General features: G+C 46.8%; 1 protein-coding gene across 2 annotated transcripts in view; it reads right to left on the bottom strand.

Annotated features, from left to right (window-relative positions):
• Positions 1-1,250: 1,250 nt before the first annotated feature.
• The window catches only part of PBK (PDZ binding kinase), a 45,200-nt gene continuing 23,651 nt past the window's right edge, over positions 1,251-22,799 (bottom strand). Inside the window, exons 1-7 of one of the 2 annotated variants that reach the window (XM_068280109.1) lie at positions 14,644-14,851; positions 13,763-13,859; positions 12,096-12,238; positions 7,953-8,122; positions 6,408-6,537; positions 5,568-5,738; positions 1,251-2,288 (exon numbers count right to left, since the gene is read on the bottom strand). In XM_068280109.1, the coding sequence (XP_068136210.1) occupies positions 2,086-2,288; positions 5,568-5,738; positions 6,408-6,537; positions 7,953-8,122; positions 12,096-12,238; positions 13,763-13,859; positions 14,644-14,710 (981 nt within the window). In that variant the 5' untranslated portion in view covers positions 14,711-14,851 and the 3' untranslated portion in view covers positions 1,251-2,085. Of the gene's footprint in view, positions 2,289-5,567; positions 5,739-6,407; positions 6,538-7,952; positions 8,123-12,095; positions 12,239-13,762; positions 13,860-14,643; positions 14,852-22,799 lie in introns of those variants that run through there. The other variant, XM_068280110.1, reaches the window with a different exon arrangement.

Here is a 22,799-nt window from a genome sequence, read left to right as displayed (position 1 = left end):
ATTACAATAAAAACAGTTACCTAAGGGTCGAAACTTTTTGAATATGCATGTGAAGGGGGTATACTAATAACTATTTTTAAATTATAAGCTTGTAAATAGTGATGGATGCAAAACTGTGAAAATGCACCTTTATTTCCATATAAAATATTGGCACCATACATTGTGATAGGGTCAAAATTTAAATGGTGTAATAACCGAGTCATTTTAAAGCTATAATGGCCAAAAACTGAGAAATAAAGGATTTTCTTAATATTCCTATGAAAATGCATTTATAAAAAAATAATTCTTAGCAAAATGTACCACCCAAAGAAAGCCTAATTAGTGGTGGAAAAAACAAGATATAGTTCAATAAATAGTGAAAGTTATTAGCGAATGAATGGGAGGTGAAAATTGCTCTGATGCATAAGGTGAAAAATCTATACAGCCACATGAGGGGGTAATTTTGTTGAGGCAATCCATGAGTTGTTTAAACTGACATGGCCTCAATTCACTAAGCTTAACTCCTGTCTTTAATAACTCTTGAGCTGAGCTGTTTTACAGTTATCACAATTATATCACCATGGTGATAACTGTAAAACAGCTCAGAAGAGTTATTAAAGACAGGAGTTAAGCTTAGTGAATTGAGGCCACTAGTGTCACAACCAGAAGCACTGTCAACGGTGTGCTCCTCTGCTTACAATGAGAGGAGGCTGGCACTGCCATATAACTTGTACTCTGCTTTCTGGATTAAGCTGGTGGGCAGGTCTATGCAGCCCTCAATATCAGGTGAGCAACAGCTGTCGGGCATATTTCATAGAATCTGCATCACAGAAGCCACATGTTTACATGAGGAGGGGGAACTTTGTAGTAGTTCACAGGAAGGTGGAGACTATAACGTGATAGGGATGGAGGGCATGCCCACACGCAGCTACACAAAGGATTTTTAACAGACACCTGAAGGGAGAGATATATAGAAAGGCTATGTGCTTGTTCAGGGTCTATGGCTAAAAGTATTTGAGGCAGAGGATCAGCAGGACAGCCAGGCGATGTGCATTGTTTAAAAGGAAGGAAATAGGTCAGCCCCCATATCCCTCTTACTTCAGTTGTACTTTGGTGTAAATTACATTTGAAAAATTAAACCACTCCTTTCAGATTTTACCCCTTTCAATTTAGGGTTTAGTTGGGTTTTAAATCACAACATGGTTTGAGCATCGATGCAGTATCTTTATATGCTGCAAAATAAGATTTAATAACGAGGGGAAAAAAAAGCATTTGTCTTGGCTTATAATTTTAATAATTAAAAACAAGTACAAACATATATAGAACAATACAACAGGAAAAACATAACAAGAATACACTTAAAGAATTATAACAACTCTTCCTCTAGAACGGTCTTATTTACTACTACAGAACAGGTAGAAGATGGTAAACTCCATGTTTATTGTGCACTTATGAGCAGGAATGTGATCGATGATATCTGGGTCAGCACGCTCTGCTACTCCACGTGCTCAAGAGTAGCCATCTCCGAGCAGCAGCCCAACTGCTGCAGGAGAGTGTGCGCTTCTCCATCTATAAACATAACTTTACAGCTATAGGTACCCCTAGATCCGGGGGGGGGGGGATTTAAATAAACCCATGGAGGACTAGATTACCTAATCCCGAGAGGACTCCTGCTGCTTGTTCTGATCAGGGTCCCACCAGTTTCCCAAGCTCCCCCAGCGATGGTGACTCATGCTGCTTGTTTTCATCGCTCCGCCCTCCCCGGTCCGTCTCATATGGAGCTGGTTCCCACCACTGAATATCCTACCGGAAGCTTCCCCAGTGATGACGAGCTCTTTCACTGCGCATGTACGGTTCAGATCACGCGCCTACGCGATTTAAAAACGCTCATCGCCCCCCCAGGGACACTTCCACAAGGGTGTAGGAAGAAGACAACCGGGTATGGGAGGGACACTAAAGATAACGAGCAGCATGAGGAGTCCAAGCATTAGGTAACCTATCCCATCATGGGCTTAATTCAATATTTTTTTTTCCTGCTTCAGTGGTGCTTTAAGATTGTATTACAACTATTGCAACAAGAACCTTTAAAATTGCTACTTAAAATGCTTAGTTTACTTTCTCCGCTTCCAAGGCCTCTACGATCTGAGCGGCGGACGGCCGTTCCTTTGCATTCTCGTTGCAGCACATAAAGAACAGTTCAATGACCTGCTGGTAAGACTCATCCAGCGCCTCCATGTTGAGTGCCGGTCGTGTGCCCAGAGCCTCGAAATATGCATCCTCATCAAAGCAGTCCTCATCAAAAGACTCCTCTGTACATGAGATGCAAGAGATCAATGAAAAACAGGATCAGCCACCATAGTAAAGCTGCATGTAAACTAAACACCGTATTTTTCGGCATATAAAAGATGCACCCAAGTTTAGAAGGCAAAAAAAAAAAAATTAGTTTCACTTACCTGGGGCTTCTGCCAGCCTGCTGCAGCCGTCCTGGACCGATCCTTGGTTCCCCTGCAGTGTAAGCAGACTTCTAAGTCAACCTCCACTGCGCCTGGGCCACGCATATCCTCGTACATGTTCCCGTAGCCAGGAGCAGTACGAGAAAATCTCGACATCATTGCACTCCAACTGCGTGAAGTGAAAGTGAGCCGCGACGGGGGACCGGAGTGAATGGCTGCGTGGTCACAGGTCGGTTGCAGGAGGCTGGCAGAAGCCCCAGGTAAGTGAAACCTTTTTTTTTTTATGTCATTTCCTCTTTAAACTGGTGCATCTATTGTGCATGGGCGTCTTATAGACCTCCACCCCAACTAACATTATCCTAGCTACACTGCCCAGCTACCCCCGACTACACTCCCATCTAACTGAATGGTCTTACCGATCTAGCAACATGCTCACAGTCCTCCATCAGTCTCAGCAGCTGTATACAGACAATTACTCCGCTGTAAACAATTGTTCTGCGTGGCCTCTGTACTTCCAGGTTCACTGGTGCCCTCTAGCTGTACGTCATGCGTGACCTGACGGCGCAAGTGCGCAGCTAGAGATGACCAGTGAACCTGGAAGCCATGCAGGAAGAACATATACATTGGGAGAATCATCTGTATACAGCAGTGGAGACGGACAGAGGAGACAGAGCGCGCTGATGGATCAGTGAGAGTGGGTGCGCACTCCCGCCGCAGGGAGCATGATAAGGGTGCACGCCCAGCTGGTCATGCCTAGTACCTGGCGACAGGTGACGATTGGAAGGTATACCTGGACGGCCAGCAGTAGATCAAGGAGGATAGCAAGAGAGCCAACGGCCTGAAGGGGGCTGGAGGACGAGCGTTGTAAAAACGGCACAGGAGATTTGGGCACAACCGGTGCCACCATCGGCTGTAATAGGAATTACGGCTATAGCGGTGCTAAGTGAGTAATTTAGGCGCTGTCAAAAGACTGACCACAAATTACTACAAGAACACTAATTTGGCCGCCAGCAATAGCTAGAAGCCCAATTACATCATTCCCCACCATCCACAGTGGGCTGGAGGGGGAATAGTAATAAGCGCCGCCGGGCCTTGTGCAGGAACAGGGTGAGCCATTTATCAGCTTTACCTTGCACCCAAATCTCTCGATGGCCGAATCATATGTATTCCTGGAGGAAGCCCCAGGTGTGTATAAAGGCTTTCTTTTCTTCATCTCAGGTTTGCTATAAGGCCTGTACACACGCATGATAGGGTTGCCGGACAGCAATTGGGATCTGATCCGCGTACGTACGAAAAGGGCGTCGGGAAAAAAGGGCGCGTGGTATAAACGATAAATGGAAAATATCGTTTATAGAAATATTGTGTAGAATTTCGTTTATAAATAGTGTTTTAAGAATTTATAAATCACTCAATAATGTGTATGAGATCGGCAATTCTTAAAACGTTAATCTTCCCTATTTGTAAAGTGAAACTTATATTTACGTTTATTAAAAACCCTCCCTGTACCTATCCCTAACCCCTAGACCCCCTTTTGGTGCCTAAACCTAAGACCCCCCTGTTGGTGCCTAAACCTAAGACCCCCCAGTTGGTGCCTAAACCTAAGACCCCCCAGTTGGTGCCTAAACCTAAGACCCCCCAGTTGGTGCCTAAACCTAAGACCCCCCAGTTGGTGCCTAAACCTAAGACCCCCCTGTTGGTGCCTAAACCTAAAACCCCCTATGGATAATAATGTTTTACAGACATTAATAAATAAAAAATGTAAAGAAAAAAATGTAAATTATTTTTTGGGGTGGATAATAATGTTTTAGAAATGTTTTAGAAATAGTGATTTAGTATCTTCATAAACGTTATTCGTCACGGGCTCATTTTGTAAACTTAAATCATCACAAACATAGTTATAAATCCTTAAAAATCTCCGGGCGCCGTTATAAATCCTTAAAAATCTCCGGCGCCTTTTTTTCCCTGTTCAGCGCCCATTAAACGATATTTATAATGGGAGTGAATGGGGCGCCCTTTTTGTCCACTTGTCTCATGCGCCCAAATCTACTGCTTCCATCTGATCCCTTGGGTGATATTGCTGGGCTGACAATGTACAGACACATAGTTAGGCTACATGCTAACCACACGTTCTGTTGCAGAGTGGGGGCAGGGGGAGGGACGACGGAGCAGCACCACGTGACATCAGGAGGGACGAGCAGCAAGAACAGAGCCATCTGCTTTTGCTCAGCCGTATTAACTGTTGGATTACCAGCTGAGGGGTCAGTAATCAGCCGCCTCAGCCGACTAATCTAGCGTGTGTACGGGCCTTAACAGAGAAACTCAGACAAAGAATTGAACTTTATCCCAATCAATAGCTGATACTCCCTTTTACATGAGAAATCTATTCCTTTTCACAAACAGACCATCGGGGGCGCTGTATGGCTGATATTGTGGTGAAACCCCTCCCACAAGAACCTGAGGACCGTGTTACTCCTGGCAGTTTCCGGTCTGTGAACCTTGTTGCATTGTGGAAAATAGCTGTTTACAGCTATTTCCAACAGCCAAAAAACATGCAGCAGCTACATCACCTGCTAGCAGTATAAATGTCACCATGTGATAAATGTCAGAATGTAAATCAGGGATTTAAAAGATTTGACAATGGGCAAACACTGACTAAATAAATTTATACATAATTATTGTAAAAATTAAGCACTTTTTTTTATTACATTTTCACTTGAGTTCCTCTTTAAGCTACATACCTACATACTTACCTAACGGCCCAGGAAGATGGATCCCAGCGACATTCCACGACGACGAGCGCTCTCCAACCAATGTTCCGGTCGACGGGTATGCGTGACAACATGGTGACACACACACACACACACGACAATAGTCATTGCCATGCGACATTACACAACGTTTGCGTGATCGCACGCCTGTACCCACGGCGCTAGATCAAGGAAATGACCACTGGTCACTCAAAGTATCACAGGTCATCAGAAAAATCGCATCATGGGTACGGGCCTTTAAAGTAACTGCATCTGTACAGGGATATCTCCATAATAAAGCCAGGTTCTCCTAGAGCCATAACAAATAGTCCAACCTGCAAGTGAAGGCACACCACTGCACTGGTACCACTATTGTGTAAATCCATACCTTCATCCTCTGGTGGCAGGTTGACATGTGGGATGGACAGGGCCATCATCTCCCACAAGGTCAGGCCATAAGCAAAGATATCAGACTTGTCAGTGATCACTCCGCCTTCCTCCAGAGCTTCCTTCGGCTTCCACGACTCTGTGCCGATATAAACTGCCTTTGGATCACTCACTGTCGGGAAGAGAACAGAGTGAACGTGAAACACTTTAATCGTGAGTTTAGAAGGGTGCCGTCAGCAGAACCTAGCAAAAGAATGCTTTGTATTTTGAAACATATGGTGCTATGAACAGGGGAAGTCTGAAAAGTGTCCCAGCTACTCATTGAGGTCAACAAAAGAAGCAAAGCACTTCAAAAGCTGCACAGCAGGACAATCTGTGTTCATATTGATACATGTCATAGCTAAGCCAATTAAAGGAAACTACAAAATGCAAGTGTACACTGCTACACAACATCCCATTCATATTTCTAACACTGCCAACACCTGCGCACACTACAGTGGTTCTACAAAGCGATTGTTTAGACGTGCACAATGTAATCTCTGTATGCGTAAGCGCGCACTCGGGCATGAGCAGTACAGAGCTACCCTTCTTCAGAAGCTCTCTGTGATAGGAGTGCTTCCAAAACCTGAGGCGGCAAATTGAAAAGGGGATGACAGCGCTGGAACAAGGGGTACAAGAGGTCATGGAAGGCTCAATAGGATCCAGAGCCCTCTATAGGGGAGTATCTCACTTCTTGGTTTCAACTCTGTTCACACTTATTTTAATGCCACTATCATTTTCTAGTGAAGGAGTGCACCGTGTTAAACAACATTAAGAAAGGAAGCTAAAATGTTGCCATCACCTGTCATGTTTTCATCCAGAGGAAGGGACACCCCAACATCGCAGATCTTAATGGACTCAAAGTCACCTTTTATGACAACGTTGGAGGATTTTATATCTCCATGTAGGATCTTCTTCTCGTTGTGCAAGTACTGAAATGAGAAATTAGAGGTCAAATAGTGGGGGGTGGTTGGTCTTGCTCAAAAGCCAGGCTGCCATACTACAGGGTCAGTCGCACTTGATCATCTGTTTTCCCCAAGGCAGGTATGTCAAACTGGTCCTACGGTGGCCAAGATCCTCACACATTTTTGACACAGCTCAAATGAATTGTTGGGTCTGAATCATGAAAGGTGTGGTCCATCAGGTAGAACACATTCCTCTCTTTATCAGCCCATCCTAAACACTGGCAGGGATCTGGCCCTCCAGGCCTGGAGTTCCAACACACGTGCCCTAAGGAGACATCGAAGAAGGGGAGGTAGGGGAGGGCAGAGAGAGGTAAAGGTGCAGCAGTAATGGCCAGTGATAGCAATTCTTTGACCAATCTGACCATGAGGTGTCTCGTATGGTGTCAGATCTGGACACTTGCTTCTATTATAAGACGTGTCTCAGGCCTCTCCCACACTGTACACTGAAAAACTGATTTGGTTTAAAGCCGTCCTCCAGTGTAATAAATGGGTCCTCTTCTATCAAGTTATAATCACCTGCTGTGCCTTCTTGTGAATCAGTCCTGGAGGTCTGTGGCCGCCAGCTTTCGTAGCCCCGCCTCCACTGAACACCCCCCCCCCCCATCATGTTTTCTATATGTTGAGTAGAAAAAAAATGGCTTTTTCAGCAGGGGAGTTTACAACAACAATACCCAGCAGGTGAGCATAACTTGATAGGAGAAGAGGACCCACTGGCCGTGATTTACACTGTACACTGGAGGTCCACTTTGATTGATCAGTTGTTCCATAGCAGTGCATTGTGAAAAAGATTTCCATAAAAGCGCATATGTGAACTGAGCCACAGGGAAACATGGACATTACCTTCACCTGGGCTGCAATTTCTACAATTTGGGCAAAAAATATGTTCCTGATTGCTGCATTCATTTAATCATTTAAGGAGAATATGTACTGAAAAAAAGGGCCCCTGGGGGGTACTCACCTGCACAGTCGAGCAGCTTTGACTGGAATTGGCCATTTCTGCCTTATCCGGGCCGAGAGCTGCTACTGCGCTGGAGCCGGGGTGGGTAAATATTGTAGGCACTACAGCCAGCCAATGTGTTAGCTGTGGCTTCAGAGGGGCCTAGAGACCTCCGTGGGACTGACGACGACGAGGGAAGCCTCCATCTGATCCAGAGGCTTCCCCCTCCCGAGGTAAGTACCCAGGGGCCATTTTTTTTTCAGTGCAGGTTCTCTTTAAAGTAAAATTATGTTGTGGATAAGGCTTTTACACTTGCCTCATCCCATTACCAAATAAAACCAGTTCACTGAGCTCACTTTTAACACATTATCAAAGCGGGAAAAAAAGACAGCAGCATAACAACTCCTCATAAGACAAGGTGGAATATAGATAGAACTGGATGTACCTTCAGGCCTTTGGCCATGTGCAGAGCCACTTTCAGTATGATTACCGCAGGGAATGGGCCAGATGCCTCGTTATTCCTCTCCTCTATGAGGTCATTCAGGGACTTGTCCCCACCAAACTCCATTGCCAGACACAGGCTGCCATCGTTAGACTTGGTGAAGGCACGATAACCTGAGACAAAACCAAAGACGTTGCAAGTAGCCTTGTAGAAATGCTGTGGGTGTTACACTGATAAACAGTATTGTAGATTATACTTCCTGCTGATCTAACTACTTCCCCTGCAAACCCAGCCACCACCACTAGAGGCCTGTACACACTCTACAGATCACTCGATGGGGATCGGGAGCCAGTCCCTCAGGCAACATTGCAGGGCTGAGGCTGTACAGAAGTGTAGTTAGTCTGCAGGCTAATGACGTGTTCTGTTGCATTTTGGGAGGGAAGGCAGATCACGGGCCGGGCGGCTGTCAGGAGCTGCTGTACATAGGCCGGATTATCAGCCTGGTCCTTAAAAAGCAATTGAAGTGAGAAAAGTATGGAGGCTGCTATATTTCTTTTAAACAATACCAGTTGCCTGGCATCCCTGCTAATCTATTTGGCTGCAGTAGTGTCCAAATAACACCAGGAACAAGCATGCAGCTAATCTTGTCAGATGTCAAACCCAGGGCTGTGGAGTCGGCATCAAGGAGTTGGAGTAATTTTGGGTACCTGGAGTCGGAGGTTTCATAAACTGAGGAGCTGGAGTCAGATGATTTTTTGAAACCTCTGATCTGTTGCATGCTTGTTCAGGGTCTGTGGCTAAAAGCATTAGAGGCAGAGGGTCAGCAGGTTAGCCAGGCAATTTGCATTGTTTAAAGGGAACCTGAACGGAGTAAAAATATTTAAAATAAACAGGAGGTAACTTCAAATGAACATTACATAGTTACCTTGCCATCAGTTCCTCTCAGAAGCTCACCATTTTCTTCTGACAATGATCCCTTCCAGTTCTGACAATATTTTGTCAGATCCGAAATGTATCAGTTGCTGTCAGTTATAGCTCAGAGGACAACTGATGTGTCCATGTTTCCCTATGGCTCAAGTGGACGAGGTTACAGTTTAACAGTGTGCTGACCAGGAAGCTGTTATGGGGTAATGGCCATTTTCAAAATGGAGGTAGGAGAATTCTAGTGATCACAGTGAACAACCAGGTGGGAGAGGAGAGAGAGATCGAGGAGTAGACTACAAGGGAGGTAAGTATAACTTGTGTATGTTTATTTTGACTTAATTTTCAGTTCAGGTTTTCTTTAAAAGGAAATAAATATGGCAGCCTCCATAGCCCTCTTGCTAAAGTTTTTCTTTAAAGTGAATGGGAACCGCTTTAAAAAACAAGAGCCAGATACTTACCTAAGGAGAGGGAAGGCTCTGGGTCCTAATGACCCTTCTCTCTCCTCTCCCGGTGCCCGTTCCAGTGCTGGCTCCCCCATAGCAATATTCGACCAATTCGGTCCAATGCTGCTGTCTCCGCCGCAGGAAGTCTCCGAGTGTACCCGAAGACAGGCCACTCCATACTGCGCACACGCGAGCACCCTCTCTCGCGCACTCACATGCTCAGTGTGGAGCCGCCTGTCTGCGGGAGGACTCAGCCCACATTGGGGGATTTAAACGGGGGAGCCAGCGCAGCACCGAGGGCAACGGGAGAGGAGAGGGAAGGCTCATTAGGACCCGAGCCTTCCCTCTCCTTAGGCAAGTATCTGATAGATATATATTCTCATTGACTTTAACCTTCTGCCGCCCGCATCACGCTAGTAGGCGTGGCCGCGGCGGCAGCCCCAGGACCGCCTAACGCCAATTGGCGTAAAGTCCTGGGGCTCTGTTTTGCATGAGATCACGCGCATCTCATGCTCGGAGGGCGGAGCTCCGCCCCGCCCCGCCTTCTGTTAGACGGCGATCACGGCGTCTATTTACTAGGTGCAGCGCTGCGATGAGCAGCAGCGCTGCACTGGGGACAGCCGTGTGACACAGCTGTCCACCTGGGACACTGGAGAGCGATCGGCTCTCATAGGCAGAAGCCTATGACAGCCGGTCGCCATAATTGGCTGACTGTGGGGAGGGAGGGAAGAAATTTAAAGAAACAGGGGTTTTTCAAGAAAAAAAACAAACAATAATATGTAACAAAAAAATAAACATGGGGGGAGCGATCAGACCCCACCAACAGAGAGCTCTGTTGGTGGGGAGAAAAGGGGGGGGGGAAATCACTTCTGTGCTGAGTTGTGCGGCCCTGCAGCTTGGCCTTAAAGCTGCAGTGGCCAATTTTGCTAAAAATGGCCTGGTCACTAGGGGGGTTTAGCCCTGCAGTCCTCAAGTGGTTAAGAATCATTTGTCATATACCGGTAACCTGATCCCCAGATCTGTGATCTGCACTTCGGGTCTGATCTAGGCACACAGGTACAGGATCTGTCAGGGCTGTGGAGTCGGAGCAATTTTGGGTACCTGGAGTGGGAGTCTGTGGTTTCATTAACTGAGGAGTCAGATGATTTTTGTACAGGCTCCCCAGCCCTGGGATCTGTATTAGAGAGAGCACTGGTCAGGTTGATATGCAGATAAGTCACAGGCAGGGGAAACATGAGATGACGAGTGATGGCGGTTTGTAGTACTGAAGGAGAGGCAGCAGCATTGTTTATGCATGCAGCCCTTTGCTGGTGAAGAAACCATTACACCATCTCAGTTAGGCCTAGTTCACACTGCAAATGGCAAGCACAAAACGCTTTTGTGAGTGATTTTGTTAGAGACTAACAAAAAAAAAAAAATTCTCCCTCTGGGAGATACTTACCTCAGAAGGTGGAAGCCTCAGGGTCCTAATGAGGCTTCCCTATCCTCTGTAGCTTGGCGGAATCCAGCGCTGGCTCCCCCAAAACTTGCTAGACAAATCCTGACAACTACTGCGCAGGAAATATTTACCTCCCGCGATCCAGCGCAGGCTTACTTCGGGCTAAGGCAGAAATAGCAGAGCCCGATCATATCCACTCTACTGTGCAGGCACAAAGGACTCTGCGCAGTAGATGGAGGCACATGGGAGGATGGCGAGGAACTCAGCGGTGCTTTTAGGGTTGGAGGAAGCCCAAGGGTAAGTATCAAATCTTTTTATAACGTCTCTGGTACACTTTAAATACTGAATGAAGTAAAAATCTTTGCGAATGGTCATGCAGTTTTCTGGTAAATTACTGAACTATTACCGCATGTGTGAAAATCTTAGTGAATACTCAATATTTATCGCATGAGGTAAAATTACTGAGCATGAAAGTTTTAGTCCTAATGTAGCCATACATCTAGTGATGGGCAGATTCGACCAAGAGACAGATCTCTCTCTGATCGAATCTGATTAGAGAGATTTGTTAACTGCTCGTACACCGCAGGCAGATTCCTGATTAATTTCATGCTGAAATCTGCCTCCCGACGCTGCCCTATACTGTACATGTCTGTCTCTGCCTCCATCCTGCGTCCATACACACTCCCAACGTTGTTGCCGGAGTAACGTGGATGCGAGTAACATCACATATGTGCACACTGGCAACAATGTGGGGCCTGTGTATGGACGGAGCCAGCAATTGCCAAGTATAGTGCACAGGGGCGCACATTTGACGGGGGGGGGGGGGGGGGGCAGGGGGGACAGCACTGGGAGTGAGTTTGGTCACGTTCATCACGATATCACTCAATTACCGGAGCACACACGATCGCCCACGTTGGCCCGTCATCTTGCAGCACGTCCGACCGATACATGCGACCAATTTTGGGCAGAATTTGGTTGCATCGTTGATTAGGCATGCTCTTGGCGGCAGCAATTTCCTACCAATTCGATAATTATGGAATCTGATGGCCGCTAAGTCGTCTGATGTGTGGCCACCTTTAGTGAAATGACACCAAAGTGGGTTAGGGCCCCCAACTAACGTCTGAATCAAGCCCCACGAGTCCAGGGTGCAGGTCAGACCTGCACAAAGCTGGACCTGGGGAATATTCCACTGTACCAATCAAGTAAGCAATGCTGTGTAGTTCTATGGATGTATTGGCATTACAAACATACCATTACAACACTCCTTGACATGCGCAGGAAAGCAGTAACAAACAAATGTGTCAAAGAACACAAATTACATTTAGGCCGCATCCCACTTACCAACGATGTTGGGGTGCTGCAAGTGCTTCAGGATGTTTGCTTCCACGTTCAGCCTCTGCTCATACACGTTTCGGCTGGTTTTGTCACACTGTTTGTTAATCTTCTTCACAGCCCATGGAGAGTGAGACAAGCCCTTTGGAGATCTGAACAATAATACAGGATTTGTTGGATTTTCCTAATAGCAACACACTGTCAGATTTTTATAACTAATGATGGTAACACAAAAACAGGAAGTGTATATTCACTCAGTCACAGGTTGTGAGAGTTCCCTGGTGTAATTATGAGGAACAGCTAGCCGAATTCTTACACACAGGTTAAACCTGAAGTGAGAGGGATATGGAGGCTGCCATAGTTGCTGTATTTTCCACCGTATAAGGACGCACCAAAGTTTAGAGGGCAGAAAAAAAATATATATTTAATAAACCCGATGCGTCCTTATTTCAGGAGCATCTTGTACATGTCCTCCTATGTCCCCCCCATCCCGGTAATCTGGTTGAGGCGCATCAATCAGCTCTTCCGCGCATGCATGGCCCCTCTGCACAAGTGCAGAAGAGCCAACTGGTGCGACTCAACCAGATTACAGGGACCGATATCAGGCGTACGGGAGGCATTCGGGAGAACGGTGAGAGACTCATCGGTGTTCACGGGGCTGGAGGAAGCCCCAGGTAAATATAATTTTTTTTTGTAAACAAACTTTATTGAAATTTTGAATTTTACAACACTGCTGAAACAACAGTCAGCAGAAAAGATATACTTTTAAGTTTAAGACAAAAAAAGTGCCCCTGGGAGGTACTTACCTTGGGAGGGGGAAGCCTTTGGATCCCAATGAGGCTTCCCCATCTCCCTCAGACAGCCCAATTCAGCACTGTCAGCCTAGAGAAGAAGCTGACCACAATAATTACGTCTGTGCTCTTGCACAGTAGTGGCTCTCCACCCGTGCTCTTGCGGAAATAGCGGAGCCTGATTGGGTCCACTCTAGGGCACAGACCGGATTGGGCTCCTCTATTCTCTATCCGGAGCACGACCAGACAGCTGCACGCAGGTCAATAAGCGCCAACAAATGGTAGGTCCCAGGGCTGGATCCCCTCTGCTGCGGAGGGCGGGAGAAGCCCCTTTGGGATCTAGAGGCTTCCCCCTCCCAAGGCAAGTACCTCCCAGCAGCTATTTTTGCAACTTACAGGTTTAGGTTCTCTGGTATGTTTAAAAAAGCTAAAACTGATACTTACCTGGGGCTTCTATCGTCCCCCTGCAGCTGTAATGTCCCACGCCATCCTCCTCCGATGCTCTGTTCCCCACCGCCGCCACCGGTCTAATTATTCGTTTAACTAGACGAACAAAACTGCGGCTGCGCGGCCGTGCACGTCATTGGGAGCTTACTGTTCAGGCGCAATACAAAGTTTTCTTGCACTGCACGCTTCCGATAACACACACGGGAGCGAGCACTCACACGGCAGCACAGATGCAGTTCTATTAGTCTAGTTAGACGAATAATTAGCAAGTTACCAGCGGCGGGGAACGGAGCATCGGAGGAGGACGGCATGGGACATGACATCTGCGGGGGGCCGATTAGAAGGTAACTGTCAGTTTTAGCTTTTTTTTTTTAAACATACCAGAGAACCCCTTTAAGCCTTGATTGATTCCCTAGTACGTTTTGTTTCTGGACTCACCTCTTCATCAGGTACACGCTGACCCCAGTGCCATAGCCAAACTTCTTCATAAACGGAGAAGCTGGGATGGCGAAGGTTGGTGAGGGAGAGCTCACACCTGTAGCAGGAGAGAAGAGGGGGGTCAGTAAAGGGGCCAATAACCGATTTCCCCGCTGATATACAGCAGATTCGATCACTGTGATCGAATCTGCTCTGAAATCGTTGCGCAAACGCAAATTATTGATTTCCGTCTGAAATCAATCGTTCCCGTCGAGCCGGCCATGCGGAAGGTTTTTCTCGATCGCTGGCGAGTCAAGAGTGCGTCGAAAGCGGCATTCAACTGCCCGACGACCAGCGCAATACAGCGGACGCGTATCCCCACTGTCACCGCTGCTCCGTCTCCGCGCTGGGCTCCGAGTCCAGCAGGCTTCACTTCTTCCTGTCCCAGCAGGAAGTTTAAACAGTAGAGCAGACAGCGGCAGCTCCACAGAAATCAATTCACAATCTGTTTGCAGTAAAGGCAGCCATACGATCCCTCTCTGATCAGATTCAATCAGAGAGGGGTCTATCTGTTGGTCGAATCTGATGGCAAATCGACCAGTGTATGGCCAAAGCAATGTGCATTACATTCCTAATAATGCGATTGAGGGAGAATGTTCACATTCACTATCAAACTTATAGCAGGAGGGTTAGGGTTGGGGATAGTAAAAGTCTATGGGATGTAGGTTAGTTCCACAGTGTAGGTTGGATTGTTGGAGCACCCCCATGTGGTCGCAAGCGCTGCACCCCCTACTGCTACCACACTGGATCTCTCCCCTCCCGGTACACAGGCCAAATCTCTCCCTCCCAGCAGCCCCGCCCCCCGGTACAGGACTAAGGGTTGCTATGGGCGACCACCTCACCCGGACTCTTAGACCCCGGAACCTTGCAGGGAGTCTTAAAGCTGCTGCTGCTGCTCCGTGCCTCCATCCTGACGGCTGATATCGGAAACTCCACGAAAAAAAAAAGCCACTTCGTCACGTCAACTAGCCAGCTGTCTGCCTCGCGCTGGTTTTCAAACTGCAGCGAGCGTGTCTCCGGGCGTGACGTCACCCTGTGGAGGCGGAGCGCGCGCGCTCTGTAGCCTGGCACGAGAGCGCGCTGAGGTGGTCTCTGTACGTACGTGCGCTCGCTGCTGGAAGAGTCCTTTGCGTGGAGGGAGGCGCGTTTCACGCAGGAAGGAGTGGCTCTTGAGTTTATGTACTGTAATGAAAGACATAATTTAGAACTTGGTTGCCCAGAATAATTCTATAGAAAACTCTATAAACATTTTTTTGGAGAGAGCAACTAATAAGGGCGCTGGACATATCTTCTTTTTTGGAGGGACAGTTAGTCCCTCTGACTCAAAACCTTATTATCATTAAAATGAACATATTATTATGAAATAAAGCATGATAGATTGGACCAGCATGGTCTGAATGATAAAACAACATATTTTGCTTATGAATGTTCTGTAATAGAGTGTGGCAAGGACAGGGGCATTAACCACTTCCCTACCACGCTATGTTTTGCTGATCGGTGCTGCGTGGGCTCTCCAGCCCGCAGCACCGATCAGCTAGCAGCCAGGCCGATCAGACTTCCCCCCTTTTTTCCCCACTAGGGGGATGTCCTGCTGGGGGGGTCTGATCGCCGCCGGCTGCTTGCGCTTGCGGGGGGGGGCTCTTCAAAGCCCCTCTCCGCAGCGCTTCCTGGCCTCCTTCCCCTTCCCTCCCTCTCCCTCCCCCTGTGAGCGGCGCAGGACGGATTTCCGTCCTGCGCCTGATGGGATAGGCTTTAGCCTATCAGATGCCGGTGATCCCCGGCCAATCAGAGGCCGGGGATCACCGATCTCCTCTACGGCGCTGCTGCGCAGCAGCGCCGTATACATGTAAACACCGGGGAAGATCTTCCCCGTGTGTTTACATTTACCCTGCGAGCCGCCGATCGGCTCGCAGGGTGTTCACGGAGACACCCTCCGGGAACTGACATGGAACGGCCGCTCATACGAGCGGCCGTTTCCATGGTATACACTTCTGGATTCAGGGGCGTGTATATACGCTCCGAGAATCCGGAAGTGGTTAAAGAGAAACTCCAACCAAAAAATGAACTTTATCCCAATCAGTAGCTGATACCCCCTTTTACATGAGAAATCTATTCCTTTTCACAAACAGACCATCAGGGGGCACTGTATGACTGATATTGTGGTGAAACCCCTGCCACAAGAAACCCCTCCCACAAGAAAAGTACATACTTTTTTTGGCAGTTTCCTGTCATTGTTGCATTGTGGAAAATAGCTGCTACAGCTGTTTCTAACTGCCAAAAACCATGCAGCAGCTACATCACCTGCCCACACTAAAATGTTCACTGGAGTTCCTCTTAAAGTGAACTTAAAGTCAAAGGAAAAAACGAGATTTACTCACCTGGGGCTTCCCTCAGCCCCCTGCAGCCGATTGGTGCCCTCGCAGCCCCGCTCTGACGCTCCAGGACCCGCCGGCGAACACTTCCGGTTTGGCCGTCACCGGCCGACAGGCATGGGAACGCGAGTGATTCTTCGCATTCCCAGCCTGTATATCGCCCCCTATGCTGCTATTGCGGCCAGGAGGTCAGAGCGGGGCTGCGAGGGCACCGATCGGCTGCAGGGGGCTGAGGGAAGCCCCAGGTGAGTAAATCTCGTTTTTTTCCTTTGACTTTAGGTTAACTTTAAAGCCCCCCACTTTTTTAAAGGACATCCAAGGCGATGTGTGACATGATGAGATAGACATGATGTGTATGTACAGTGTTGGATTGTGTCAGACTATAGCATAACCCTCACTGATAAGCCATAAAACCAGTAAATAATTCATAGATTTGAGCTCCAGCATACTTCAATGAAGGTGTCATTGAGCAGAGACAATGGAACAGTAAAAACTAGATTTAAATATAAAATAAAAGTGTGGGATGTCTAACAAAAATTCATTTTTAGGAGAAGGAGGGTAGATACAATTGTTTTTCTCATCAGTTTATTTTCACCTCGGATGTCCTTTAAAAGAAAATAAACATGAAAGCCTCGCTTTAGGTGTCCTCCTCTATTGCTCTTCCACAGTAAGCACATATTGCTACCGCGCATCTGCAGTGGCCGGCTAACTCTTCAGTTTGCCGGATTACGAAGGGGGACAATGGGGGAACGGCTGAGCGGTGTGGGAAGATGGCGAGGGACCAGGAAGACTTCCGTGGCTGGAAGAAGCCTCGGTAAGTAAATGGGCATTTTTTAAATTTATTTTTTTACTTTAGGTTTACTTTAAATCAAAAAGTTAGAGGGTATGACGCTAGTCTAGTTGAGGGGACCCAGCAAGAAACCTCATAGCCCAATGGCCACTTCCTGCTCACGGCAAATTGGTTTGTAAGAAATAGAGAACCAGGGGAAACACTAATGCTAAAATTGCATGCCAGGACCCTCGCCTGCAGGCTCCGGCTGCTTGGCTTCAGGCACAGCGGTCCCTTCAGCTACTGCTTCCGCTCGTGGAACTTTACTAAACCTAATTCAATTGGTGGTGTGAATAGTGTTTCCTACAGTGTCCCCTATTTCTTACAAACTAGTGGCCGCGACCATATTGTCATGAGCAGGAAGCAGCCATGAGTCTCCTGAGTTAGGCTAGCTGCAAAAAAGTTATAGTGGATGTTTAAAGTGTAACTGTCAGGCATAAAATCAAAAATCAATTCTTTATTTTTATCTGGTAAACAAGTAATAGGGATGCTAACCAGGCAATCCAAATGTTAACATCTCTATTACGTTTCTTGTTGATAAATGATCATTCCCCAGTTTACCTGACTCTTATATCGGTACACACAAAATTTGGTACACAAAAAGGAAGTTGCAGGGCATGCTGGGTTGTCATTTTTTGCTTCTGTACATTAGTTAAGTCTGAGGGGAAATAAAGAAGCAAAAAAAGACAACCCAGCATGCCCTGCAACTTCCTTTGTGTGGCAATGTACCAATTAAGGGTCAGGTAAACTGGGGAATGATCATTTATAAACAAGAAAAGTCATAGAGATTTTAACTTTTGGATTGCCTGGTTAGTATACGTATTACTTGTTTACCAGATAAAACTAAAGAATTGATTTTATGCCTAACAGTTACACTTTAAAGGGAAGGTTCAGGGGGGGGGATTAAAAAACTAAAAATAAATTTCCACTTACCTGGGGCTTCCTCCAGCCCGTGGCAGGCAGGAGGTGCCCTCGCCGCCACTCCGCAGGCTCCCGGTGGTCTCCGGTGCCCGACCCGACCTGGCCAGGCCGGCTGCCAGGTCGGGCTCTTCTGCGCTCCATTTCCTGGCACTTCTGCGTCCCACGCCGGCGCGCTGACGTCATCGGACGTCCGCCGGGCTGTACTGCGCAGGCGCAGTAGTTCTGCGCATGCGCAGTACAGCACGGCGGCGTGGGACGCAGAAGTGCCAGGAAATGGAGCGCAGAAGAGCCCGACCTGGCAGCCGGCCTAGCCAGGTCGGGTCGGGCACCGGAGACCACCGGGAGCCTGCGGAGCGGCGGCGGGGGCACCTCCTGCCTGCCATGGGCTGGAGGAAGCCCCAGGTAAGTGGAAATTTATTTTTAGTTTTTTAATCCCCTCCCTGAACCTTCCATTTAAGGCCTGGAACCCACAACAAAATGCTATCGCTAACCGCAATCGATAACTTTTTGTATGAGCAGTTTGTAAGCGATTTCATGAGCGTTTTGGGTAGCAATTTTAAAAAGTGGTTGTGTAGTGATGAGAGTTTTTAATTCTGCTTGATCCTTTCAATTAATTTTAATTTTGTTACAATGTGCAGTAATAAAAAAACGCTAGCAAAATCGCTCTGTGTGGGTTTTGACGAGCGATTATGCTAGTGTTTATATACTTTACATTGTAGAAACGCTAACGCTAATCACTAACGCTCAAAAATGCTGCATGTCCTGCGTTTGCGACTTTGGTAATGGCAACTGTCCCAGTGGGATTTGGCCCATCCGTTAACATTAGCTGAGCGTTTGGGGAAATCGCTAGCGCTTTGAATCGCTCCCTAAACTCTCAGAAAATCACTGTAGTGGGTTCCAGGCCTCAGTGCTAGTCCATAATGACATTTTGGGGAGAGAAAAGCGATGTTTATGTATAAAAATATAGCCAACTTGAGCTAACAGGTATCCTAATTGCTGCAGCCCCCAAAACAGCTTTACACCCACAATCTGGATTCCCTGGCACCCTCTGATAACACGTGACCCGGTCACTTCTCCAGTGATGGACATAATAGGAGGACGCTGAGGAAAGTCGTCAAATATTGGTAAAATCACAGATTTTCTACTATTAACCTCCCTGGCGTTCTATTAAGATCGCCAGGGCGGCTGCGGGAGGTTTTTTTTTTAAATAAAAAAAAAACTATTTCATGCAGCCAACTGAAAGTTGGCTGCATGAAAGCCCACTAGAGGGCGCTCCGGAGGCGTTCTTCTGATCGCCTCCGGCGGCCAGAAGTAGCACGGAAGGCCGCAATGAGCGGCCTTCCGTGTTTTGCTTACTTCGTCGCCATGGCGACGAGCGGAGTGACGTCATGGACGTCAGCCGACGTCCTGACGTCAGCCGCCTCCGATCCAGCCCTTAGCGCTGGCCGGAACTATTTGTTCCGGCTGCGCAGGGCTCAGGCGGCTGGGGGGACCCTCTTTCGCCGCTGCTAGCGGCGGATCGCCGCAGAGCGGCGGCGATCAGGCAGCACACGCGGCTGGCAAAGTGCCGGCTGGGCTGCGTGTGCTGCTTTTTATTTCATCAAAATCGGCCCAGCAGGGCCTGAGCGGCAGCCATCAGCGGTGATGGACGAGCTGAGCTCGTCCATACCGCTAAGATGGTTAAATTAAAGTGTAATGAAGGATCATGAAGTATTGGTATTGGATATCCAATTCACTTTTTCTCCAAGTTGGTATTTCACACCTTGACAAAAAAATGCCTTTTAAACCCCCAGCAAGTAAAAAAAAAAAAACACACATACAATAAATTTGATAGTACTTTTTCTAATACTTTTGGTACTTTCTCAAAACGGGAAATGCTGAAAAATTATTTTAAAGAGAAGATGAAAAATCATCACCTAGGAGAAAACTTAGGAGAAAAAAGTGAATTGCATATGGGCCATATGAAAAGCTGGTGAGATAAACAATTGGATCTTTAGTTAATCCTCAAAAGGATTTCCTTGGAATCACGTAATCTTATTTAAAAGTTAAAATGTAAAAACTACATTTAAAGAGACACTGAAGCGAAAAAAAATAAATTATGATATCATGATTTGTATGTGTAGTGCAGCTAAGAAATAAAACATTAGGAACAGAGACACAAGTCTAATATTGTTTCCAGTACAGGAAGAGTTAAGAAACTCCAGTTGTTATCTATGCAAAAAAGCCATTGAGCTCCATGACTTTCAAAGTCACAGACAGCTCTGTCTTCTGAAGCTTGTTATCTCAGCTGTCAGTCACAGTATTTTCTTTTTCTCTCCAGAGGACAGTTCAAAAGTTCACAAGACTGCTCTGTAAAATAATTTAGAATGCTGAGTAGTGTGTAAACTGCAAATATTAGAGAATGATGCAAGGTTATAAAAAAAACACTATATAACTGAAAATAAAAATATGAGAATATTTTCTTTGCTACTAATCTAATCTTCTTGTAATTATCCGTACTACACAACCAATTCATTATATCATGTATTATTTTTTTTCCGCTTCAATGTCTCTTTAAAGTTATAGGGCCTGATTCACAAAGCGGTGCAAACTTTTTCGCGGACTTTTGCGATCGCGCGAATCGCGGCACTTTGCGCGCGCAAAAGTCCGCGAAAAAGTTTGCACCGCTTTGTGAATCAGGCCCATAATGTTTATTCAGATCTCAAACAGAAGAACATTGACCAGCTGATATATTTGTGTTGGTAAAATCATTGAACCGTTGGTTATACCAAGTGTCTTTTAATCAACAGGCATTTATTGTTGACCTGATGAAGCAAATGGAGTGACCTACGAAACGCAATGTCAATTGAGCTACATGGATGGCTAATTTAGGCTGTGTTGTAATTGTAGGTAAGTTCACCACTTTCCTCCTTTTAAATTAGTTTTTTTGATTATTTTATGTGCTTTGGCTTCTCCTGTAGTCTTGAACTACTGCATTTGAGGTTGATTCACATAGCTTACTTACTCTGGCCTTACTATCGCCTCTGCCGACACTGTGGTGTGTGTGTGTGTGTGTGTGTGTGTGTGTGTGGTGGGGGGCGGAGCTTGGAGGGGGCTCTGGGAGGCAGTGCTGTATGCAGAGCATTCAGCGTATGCATCTCCTCCACTCACCTCCCGGGTGGTTTTGAAGTGCCATGCACTGTATGCAGCCAGCCAATCACCATGCGGGGACTGAAGCCACATGGTGATTGGCTGACTGCATGCAGTGCACATCACTTGAAAAATTAAATAGGAAGTGAGTGGAGAAGAGCAGGTAAGAGCAGGTAATGTATACGCTCCTGCTGAGGTGAATGCTCAGCATATAGGACCGCCTCCCTGAGAGTTACACTCGTTAAGGCAACGTTCACACTTGTCAAATTTGCATATTCAGTAGTTTCCCAGATGCAAATTTGTATTAGAACTTACAACCAATGTAAGTTAATGGACTTGTTCACACTTAAAGTGTACCTGTCATTAATCCAACATAAGGATTTATACTTACCTAGAGCTTCCTCCAGCCCCTTGTAGTCAGTGGGCTCCCTCTGTGTCCTTCCAGTCTCATCCATTCCTCTGCTGTCTGACCCGGTAAAGTCCCCTGACTTATGAACTCACGGCCCTGTTCAGGTGCCTCCTTGGTTGTGCTCACGTGGCCTCATTGTGCACCTTCGCAGTTACAAGCCTTAATTCTGATACCAAGGTGAGGTTTTGGAAAACAGTTTCATGTCACAGGTCATACAACATGGCAAGACTGAGCACAACAACATAACACATCAGGTCTCTTCCAGGCAAAGATTTTAAATAATAAAGCACACTGAGATTTCAAGATGTTGCTGTTCAACAGTGGCAGCGCCAGGGGATGAAGCACCCCCTAAAATTGTCCAAGCACCCCTAAAGCCCCCCCCCCCAGCATGAACTGACTTTCAGCGTCTAGCCGTCTAATAGACGCCGCGTCAGTTCACCGGCAGCAGCCCGCAGCTCATAGTGCAGCTCCGGCAGCGGCAGAGCAGGGCTACGGTAAAATGGCATCCGAAGCCCTGCTCTGGAGACTTTGAGTCTGCAGTGCAGGGCTTTGGGCGCCATTTTCCCGTGGCCCTGCTCTCAGCGCGGGAGTTTCAGTGGCTGCAGAGGATCGTAGGAGCTGCGCGCCGGACAGAGGCAGGGACAGGAGGTCTTCTGAAGGTGAGTAAATGTTTTTTTTTTATTTATTAACACAGGTGTATTTTCTGGGCAAATCTGTCACATGATTGAAGGTGTTTTCTGGGCAAATCTGTCACATGATTGAAGGTGTTTTCTGGTCAAATCTGCCACATGATTGAAGGTGTTTTCTGGTTAAATCTGCCACATGATTGAAGGTGTTTTCTGGTTAAACCTGCCACATGATTGAACGTGTTTTCTAGTCAAATCTGCCACATGATTGAACGTGTTTTCTGGTCAAATCTGCCACATGATTGAACCTGTTTTCTGGTTAAATCTGCCACATGATTGAAGGTGTTTTCTGGTCAAATCTGTCACATGATTGAACGTGTTTTCTGGTTAAATCTGCCACACGATTGAACGTGTTTTCTGGGCAAATCTGCCACATGATTGAACGTGTTTTCTGGGCAAATCTGCCACACGATTGAACGTGTTTTCTGGGCAAATTTGCCGACATGATTGAACTTATTTTCTGGGCAAATCTGCTCACATTATGTGTATTTTCTTGAGAAAACCTGCACAATTATGTGAATTTTCTGGGGAAAGGGTCACCGAAACTTGGGCCCACTGTCTTTGCGTTGCACTTTTAAATTACAGTTAGCTCCACCCTCATCAGGTCATGGCCACGCTTATAGCCACACCCATTTTTGCACATCAGCTACCC

This window comes from Hyperolius riggenbachi, chromosome 4 (assembly GCF_040937935.1).
Source record: "Hyperolius riggenbachi isolate aHypRig1 chromosome 4, aHypRig1.pri, whole genome shotgun sequence".
NCBI classification, from domain to species: domain Eukaryota; kingdom Metazoa; phylum Chordata; class Amphibia; order Anura; family Hyperoliidae; genus Hyperolius; species Hyperolius riggenbachi.
Note: the sequence above shows the minus strand (reverse complement) of the source record. Positions and strands in the feature narration are given on the sequence as shown.